The following is a 9,389-nucleotide window of genomic DNA, read 5'->3' on the forward strand; positions in this document are numbered from 1 at the left end:
TATCAGAAAAAAATAATTATTTCTTGGATTTCAAAACTCTTAAATGTATAGAAGTAAGAAATTTGAGTGGAAAAAAGTGTACTCTTGATATAACAAACATGTATAGAAATCCCTATGATCCTTTACTAGAGATTGTAGGTTTCCAGACAAACAGAAATAATAATCAATTAAAAGAATGAAGTCATTCTGATCATTGTAATGTTAAAAATATTTGTTTTGAAATAAACGGAGAAAAATATCCAGAAGAGATGTTAAATATCGATTTCAAAAATGATAAATTTGCTAATATTTACGATATACTTGGAGAATATAAAAAAGTTTTCTTTAGAACATACCGAGAATTCCCTCTAATTTACACAGATCCAGAAAATTTTAAGAATTCTAAACCTTTATTCGTTATAAATATGACTAGACAACCTGTGAGTATATCAGGTTTTAAATACACAATCATTTTGAATGTTGATTTTGATGGATATGTGGCAGAAGGTACTGTTTGCTATATTTTTCTTGTTTCAAATAATAAATTTGTGTAGGATATTAAACGAAACTCAATCACCGAAATTCGATAAAGTTTGTCTACTATAAAATGGATGATGATTTTGAAGAAATTATACATTGCCTCAAATGCAAGAAAAGAACAAAAAATATCGATGCTACAAAAGTTAAAACAAATAATGACAGGTCAAGAATCTCAGCAAAATGTATTGAATGTAACACAAATAAAAGTAAATTTATTCAACCTAAAAGAAAATAATGTAGAAAATAATAAAATCAAACAAAAAATAAAGGAAAAGTATAAACTTCCAATAGCTCAAGAACTTCACAAATCTATAAGGACACGATTTCCGAAAAGAAAAGTATTTACCAAAGGTATTGTTGATTGGGCTGCTGATCTAGTTTTAATGAAAAACTATGAGAAAGAAAACGATAATTATTCTTATATATTAAATGTAATTGATACTTTTTCTAAATTTGTTTGGTCATATCCATGATGCGGTACCGTGATGTCGTAGGTACAATATGTACACCGACACCGCGCACCGCGTTAGCTTGTCTCCAGCCACAACCCGGGCGGCGATAATATCGCACTAACACTTTCCTATTAGGGTTCCTATTTAACATAAATTAATAAATAATAATAAAAATATGTTGTACATGTTATCCAAAATAATAATTTAAATAATAGATCACTAAATTAATGTCACATAAAAAATAAAATATAAAACTAGATAAGTAATTAGCAATATTTAATTTTATAATTATATAGAATAAATGTTCATATTATGAAATATTTAAAAAAATCGCATTTAATTATTTAAATATTAATTATATCTATATGTTTGACACATATTTAATAAAAAATAATAAAATCTATGAATTTATTAATTACAGAAATAAGTTTAATACATGGGGTATAATATTACCCCCGGTGATTAAAATTGTTCAGGTCAACAAGGTGACTAACGAAAGGTTAAAAAACAAAGAATACCCAAAGACCATAGAGTTTTCCACATGTTCCATGTGAAACTCTTTGATAAACCCAAAAAACATCGATCCATTATCTTGGAGAAAGATACTGCCTTCGATAGTAGAATTAAAACGTTTACAATTAATAATAATTTCGGAATCAAAGATACTGTTAAATTTATGAGTCATATAGAAAAAATAATTCTAAATAAATTTTAAGAAGTATTAAATAAACAAAATGGTTTAAAAGTAAATTTTATTTTGCATTGTGTACATCAAAGAAAAATCAGTGGGGCAGAAAACATGGAATATAAAGACACTCATTTTAAAACTAAAAACGAAATAATACTGAAAACGACTGATCTAAATGAGTACTATCTTGGAATGAAAACGAAATTGACGAATGAAATGCAAGAGTTTCAAATCAAACAATCACAGTGGTATCTTAAAACAATTGTTGACTTGGAATTGTGTATCAACAAATTTATACCTCTTAGAGGTGCGTCATATATAAAAATCCCAAAATTTATTCAACTTAAACATGCTGTTATAAATGTGAAAATAGGGACAATAAATGTTTTCTTTGGGCTTTACTTTCTGGGTTACATCCAGCTGAATGCAATCCTCAAAGAGTTACCCAGTATAAAACATTGGAACATGTGTTTGATAAAGAATTCAAAGATACTGAGTTTCCTGTTAAACAGATATACATAAAATAGTTGAAAGATTGAATATTTCTATAAATGTGTATTCTATTGATGAGTTCAAACCAATGATTTTTCCCATTAAAATAACTAAAATTGAAAAAGATCAACATATAGATTTGTTGTATCTAAAAAAGAAAAATAAAGAGCATTATTGCTGGATAAAAGATATATGGAAACTAGTAGGACATTCTCAGATTTCCATAAATGGTCATAAACGTTTTCTGTGTAGAATGTGTTTAACCAGTCATAAAACAAAAGATAAATTAAACGAGCACAAAACTTACTGCTTGCATAATAAATATACCAGGGTAGTTTTACCTGAACCGGACAATAATATTGTCCAATTTTCTCATCATAATCATTCTTTAAAAGTACCCGTTGCAATTTACGCAGACTTTGAGTGTATTCTTGAAAAAATAGAGAATTGCCAACCTTGCGATAAGATTTCGTACATAAACCCATACCAAAAACATACTCCTATTAGTTTCGTATTCTATATAAAATACTCTGATGGGAGTGTTAAGAAAAGTGAAGAATACTTTGGGTTGGACGCACCCAGGGTATTTGTTCAAAAAATAAAGGAGAAAGCTCTTATCGTTCAGAATTATTTGGATGTAAAAGTTCCCATTAACAAGTTGACTAAAGAACAATGGGAAAATTTTAAAAACGCAAACACATGTCATATTTGCGAGAGAAATATGGATGAAATACCCCCACAATTATTACAGTGTATGGAAAAAAATGAAAAAGATACTGAAAACTACAATGAAGAAGAAGTATAGAAGATAATATGAGAAAAGTTCGGGATCATAATCATTTAACTGGAAATTATAGGGGAGCAGCGCATGTTTTCTGTAATTTAAACTATCGAATTCCTAGATTTATTCCTGTTTTATTCCACAACCTTGGAAGTTACGAGGCACATTTATTTATAAAAGAATTCAACGGTGATAATCAAAAAATAATTTTGATTCCAAATAATGAGGAAAAATATATTTCTTCTTCGAATATTTTGAGCTATCAATCATCTGCTTGTGTGAAAAATAAATGTCTGAATAAATTATGTGAAAAAAGTAAAAAAGTGGGCGAAAAATTTAATAAAAATAAAGAATCCGTTTATTTGGAATATTTAGACGCGAATAATCTTTATGGATGGGCAATGTCTCAGTAAAATAATGTAAAGTAAAAAGGATTAAGGTGAAATAATGGTTGAATTTATTGGTCTACGATCGAAATTATATTCCTTCACGGAACATAATACAAGGAAAAAAGTCAAAAAAGCAAAAGGAGTGAAAAAATCAGTAGTTGATAAAGAAATCACAATGATTTTAAAAAATGTTTGTCGACTCAAAAATCTCTAAGTGTTAAATAAAATATTTTTAGAACCAAAAACCATGACATTTGTATAATCGAGCAAAATAAAAGAGAACTCAGTGCTCATGACGATAAAAGATTCATACTAGAAAATGGGATTGATACTCTAGCTTGGGGTTATTTTAAAACAGAAATACCTAGAGAAAATTTCGTTGACGATATTAATAATTTAATCAAAACTAACAACTCAAAAATTTAGAGAAAAAGAAATAAGTGAAAAAGATCATGAAATCAATATTATGTAAAAAAGTTAACAAATTAGTTTTGAGTGAAATATATCAATAAATTTGTTTCAAGTGAAAAAGATCACTAAATTTGTTTTAAGTAAAAAAAGTCAATAAATTAGTTTTATGTGAAATATATCAATAAATTAGTTTTGAGTGAAATATATCAAAAGTGGATCAAAAGGATTGGCACTTATATACTACTCCGGTGACTTTAACGCCTGGTCAGCTGAATGGGGCTCCGCGAAAAACGATGTTAGAGGTTTCAAGCTCGCCGACCTCGCCGCAAGCATAAACCTAGTTCCAGCCAATGTTGGACACGTCCCAACGTACCACAGGATCAACGCGGAAATATTACGTTACATTCACCCAACTGTCTGGGCAGGACTCCCTGGAATACTGGATGGTTCTCGAACACGTTGAATCTTCCAGCGATCACAGATATATCGAAACTTAACCCGGCAAAATGAACGGAGGATGCGAGGGCCGGCTAATACGGCTCACACGAGGTTGGTCCATCCGGAAATTAGACCTTCTACCATTTATTGATAACATTGTTCATATGTGCTGTGTCCTTACCAATATGCAATCTCCAATTATAAAACAATAATTTATAGTTTTAAAAGTTCTTTATTGATTTTAAAAATAGTCAACATTGATCTAATTTACTTTTATATGTTTAATTTATAGAAAATTAATATTCAGTATATATTTTGTATTCAAAAATTTGATGAAAAAAAATAGTGTATATTAAATTTTAATATAAATTATAATAGTTCACTTATTAATAACTTTTTTAAAGTAAATATTAATTAGTATAATAAATGTATGCAAAATATGTAAGTATTATAAGTAATTTGTGTTCATAAAAATAAAGAAATATTAGTAATTTATATCATGAATATTGATTAATTAACAGGCCCAAACTGGTAAATAAAATGTATAGTAAAAATATTCTAATTTATTTATAGTATTAAATAAAAAATGTCAATAAATAGGTTTAGTGCAGTTGTAAATAAACAAATCACATGAATTTAGTCCTGTAGTGAACATCAGTACTAACCATTGTGTATAATACATGTGGCTTTCTTTAAAACATATTTTTCCATCAATAACTTTTAAATAATTTATATAAGGTATATTAGTAAGTGGATCAATAATTTCTTTGCCTTTATAAGATATTGGGCATATAATTTCTAATACTTTTTCTGGTTTATCATTAACTATTACTATACCATCAGGTGTTGCACATAGCCAAGGTTTTTCTAAACGTATAACTAAACCACATTTAATTACAGGTAAATTCATCATCTTACAATAAGCTACAATTGCTTCATTTTCAGTTTGTGTCCCATATGTTGCATTTATTGAAGCTTTTCCTATACTAAATCCGCTACTGAATAAAATTTTTGCTAGAGCCTGCTGTTTTTCATCACTTAAGGTTTTTTTTAGTTTTAATTTTATGAGCCTTATTACTAGCTGATATTCTTACTTTTCTATTATCCAGCCAAAATTTACCAAACTGATCCAAAGTTTTATTAAAAATATATTTCATATTTTCTTCAGAGACAAGAATGTGCTTAAATTCTGTTAATTTAAGTCAAGAGGAAAATAACATGTCTGATTTCCTACATAACAATTATTTTTAAATAGTTTTTGTTTGGTTATAATAGTATTCATGTATGAATTATAAAAATCTAAATTCATTGTTACTTCAACATTATTGATAATAAATTTTAATATTTCTTCACATACAATTTCTTCTTGTGTTTGATTTTCAACTTTCATGTTATAACTTAATGGACAGTGAAGTAACAACAGGTTAGTATTTTTAATAAAATAATTTGTAACAACTATGGCTACATTTAAACGCGGTTTTTTTGGAGGAAATAAAGATGCGATTCCTATGACGCGTCAGACGCGTCTGACGCACGGACTAACGGACGCACGGCTAACGCACTGCATCTGACGCAGGGGACTACTTCCAAGGTTATCCAATGGTTGCGTTTCCTAAAATGCGTCAACAGCTTTGCGGTGGCCGCAAGTTGCGTCAGCCACACGGACCGTCCGGTCGGTTAGCAGTATAAACGCAGCCGCACGCGCGTTCGTATAATTTTCTTATATTTTTTTCGTGTACTTTGTCATGTCAAAAGTACTCTTCACTGTCGTTGAGGACGAAAAATTCGTGGAAATGGTAGCTAAATTCAACTGTTTGTATGATTTGCGTTGTACACTCTACAAAAATCAGACAATCAAGGATAATGCTTGGAAAGAGGTAGCTGAACAAGTAAAAAGATCTGGTAAGAATATTGTGATTTATTATAATTATTTAGTATTACAAAATATTATAATTATATTAGTATATTATCAATTAGTTCTTGTAGTATGACTTTCTTGCCAAGCAATTGTCCCTGCATTACTGTTAAAATATTCCATAAATAAATCGCGTACAGCAAACCCATCGGCATTTGAAAAACCACCAATTCTAGAAAGTGGTAAAAAACTTTTTGTTGGAGGTTGCTCATTTGGGTCCAGTTCATAATACGGATTGCCTTGTTTCTCTAGATAAGCGTTTCTTAGTAAATTGTGTAGGCAGCATGCCACAACAATCAAATTGTCGGTGGTCTCGGGCTTTATGGCGATTGGTGTATAAAATATTCGAAAAACTTGGCTTAGTAGACCAAAAGCATTTTCCGAAACTCTTCGAGCTCTAGAGAGTCGATAATTAAAAATCGCCTTACGATTGTCCACCCTTGCGACTGGACGAAAATATGGTTTCATCATATTTGTATGCAAGCGAAACGCCTCGTCGCCTACAAAAACGTGTGGCAATACAACACTCGAGTTTGGTAGCTTACAGGGTGGAGGAAATAAATTCCCATTTCTATAAAGCTTTCCTAGATTGCTTTTGTCGAATATACCATTGTCACCCTCCTTACCATATGATCCGACATCAGTAAAAATAAATTTATAATTTGCATCAACAACAGCTAGTAAGACAATGGAGAAAAAATTTTTGTAGTTATAGTACAGCGACCCTGATCGTTTAGGACAAAACACGCGAACGTGTTTACCGTCGATTGCCCCTACACAATTAGGAAAATGCCATTTTTGTCCAAATTCTTCAACTTTTCTCTTCAGCTCATCACATTTGATCGACGGTAAAAATATAGGACTTAATTTTTCTTTTAAAACTCTAAGAGTACTTTTTACAATTTTGCTAATGTAACTAGCCGATATTCTAAAAGCAAATTGCAGTGAGTGGTACGATTCGCCAGTTGACATAAACCTACAAATATAAAATAATTGTTATTGCTAATAATTTCCCGTTTAATATAATTATTTATACAATATTTGGTATAAACGGACTAAAAATATCATTTTTATTTTTATTATTACTGATAATAAGGCTTCAACAACAAGGTCAGCGTGCGGTAGAATATCATTCTTGTGTAGTTGTGTACTAACAATTTATTTATACTTCAATATTGACACAACCAAAATGGTATAAGTAATATATTAGATTATTATATAAGTATTAATAGTGAAATTAGTATTATATATAATATTATATTTGCTTATTATTATAAACTATATTTGCGTACATTTCAAACGATATGATAGTTATTTATATATTTATATGATATTATATTTATATAGGTTCATGCACAAAAAACTATCTAAATATGCATGCAAATATAGCGTTTAGTATTTATATTGTTACTTTTATTTGCAGTAGAGGATTGTAAAAAAAGGTGGAGGAACATTAAGGATACGTACCATAAAAGGGTTAAGAAAGGGATGGGAACTGGATCATCTGCTTTAAGTAAACCTAAGCATTGGCCATTAGCTGATATGCTGACGTTTCTTGGAAAAGCTGATTACAAGCGAGAGTGAGTATTTATTTTTGAATGTTTCCTTTATGAATTTAATTTAATCATATACATTTAATTTATAGTAGCATATCAAATATTGAGTGTGGTGAGGAAGGTGAAGACGATGATTCGAGTACAGAAATAAACGACGACTTGCAGGTACCAGAGGACATTAATAACCAATCGATTTGTTCAATAGGCGAAAATTCAAATGAAGACCCAACTTTAAAAACTTCAAAGTCGCAAAAACCACTAAAAAGCGAGCGTCAAAAATATAACGAAAAAGTTATTCAGCTTTTAGAAGATAGGCGTAGTGAGAGAAATGATATATTGAAGAATATGGCTCAAAATCGTGAAAATGAGATCGATTTATTTTTCAAAAGTATCGCGATGTCTGTCAAAAAACTTAGTCCAGCGTTGATCAATGAAGCGAAAATGAAGTCGCTTCAAATGGTCTTTGAATTAGAAACACGCAATACATTCGTAAATTTACCACAATATTCACCGGCATCAAGTACAAGTTTTTCATCAAAGTCATTGGAAAGTGTGGACGTTAATGATTATGGGAATGTAAACGAAGTCAGTCAACATTACGAGTCTAATTACGAACAATTATAGTTTTTATATTATTAACCATAATGTTTATAAAATATCTATAATTGATTAAAAATAAATTAAATAATAATAATCCTAATAATGTTATTATTATTATTTATTAATTTAAAGTTGAAGACGATAAGTATTTTTACTGTCCTAAAAGGTGGTGACGACACAAATAAAAAAGCGGGTAAGTAAGTGGAATTCGCTCTGCTGTACAGTGATTTACAAGTGGATAACTCATAACTGTATTAAATATTATCATAATAAAAAAATGTGTTATATACATTTTTGAATTTTAATAACAGAATTAACTACTGACGTGGAACTTTGTTTTGAATTTTTAATCCTTAGCTATAAAAATTGAACATTTTATACATTTTTAACTACTAAAAAATTTGTAGATTTTCAACTTGATAAATTTTGTCAAAATTCGAACTTTAAATGCTTATAAAAAAAAATGTGTGCTTATTATTTGAATAATTATCATCTGCCTTTGAAACAACCCATTAGGAGTCCTCTATTAAATTTTCAAGCTTTTTTATTCAACGCCTTTTTTAATTTGCTAATTCAATATTCCCATGACTTAATGGCTATATAATTCAATAATTTTATGGTTGAAATTACAGATAAATAATTATAATTTATATGGCATAAGTATGATACCATTTAAAACTTATTACGTAAATATTACCTAATAATTTTTACTCACCACAATGTTAGGGCTAATTTTTCCGCTGTAGTTATTGGGTATGGATGTCGATTTGAAGAATCCGCTGTGATATCTTTTTCAATCAATTGCAAAATGTAATTAAATTGATCAATATTCAGCCTGAAAAACTCCCGGAACTTCTTGTCATCGTGTATTAAATGTCGGTTAACTAATATTTCAAAAAATCCTTCTTCTGGCCTTGACGTACATAAGGGATGTTCGTTTGCATTCCCCTGTCCTACTAATATTTCTTCTATGAGAAATTCTTCTTCTTCAATTTCTTCAAGAAGAAGATGAGACAATAACTCACGTTGGCTCATTTTGAATTTTTTAATTAAAAATATTTTTATATTTTTAAAGTAAAGGTAATAATATAATTATTTTTTATTAAATAAAAAATTGTCCTAGACGTCTACTTTCTCTCAACAACTGC

At 29.3% G+C, this 9,389-nt stretch overlaps 1 protein-coding gene across 1 annotated transcript; it reads left to right on the plus strand.

Moving 5' to 3' along the window:
* Positions 1 to 5,915: 5,915 nt before the first annotated feature.
* LOC112681036 lies at positions 5,916 to 8,265 on the plus strand. The gene is made up of 3 exons (XM_025551301.1): positions 5,916 to 6,072; positions 7,509 to 7,665; positions 7,731 to 8,265. The coding sequence occupies exons 1-3, from the start codon at positions 5,916 to 5,918 to the stop codon at positions 8,263 to 8,265; spliced, it is 849 nt and encodes a 282-aa protein (XP_025407086.1).
* The last annotated feature ends 1,124 nt before the right edge of the window (positions 8,266 to 9,389 follow it).

The sequence above is a fragment of the Sipha flava genome, unplaced genomic scaffold (genome assembly GCF_003268045.1).
Source record: "Sipha flava isolate LNK unplaced genomic scaffold, YSA_version1 18432_pilon_pilon, whole genome shotgun sequence".
NCBI lineage: Eukaryota > Metazoa > Arthropoda > Insecta > Hemiptera > Aphididae > Sipha > Sipha flava.

What these genes read in the sequence shown, in the direction of transcription:
- LOC112681036 (XM_025551301.1), top strand. Translation starts at nt 5,916, where the DNA reads ATGTCAAAAGTACTCTTCACTGTCGTTGAGGACGAAAAATTCGTGGAA. An exon ending in TGAACAAGTAAAAAGATCTG is followed by an intron (nt 6,073 to 7,508) that starts GTAAGAATATTG and finishes TTTTATTTGCAG; the next exon opens with TAGAGGATTGTAAAAAAAGG. An exon ending in AAAGCTGATTACAAGCGAGA is followed by an intron (nt 7,666 to 7,730) that starts GTGAGTATTTAT and finishes TTTAATTTATAG; the next exon opens with TAGCATATCAAATATTGAGT.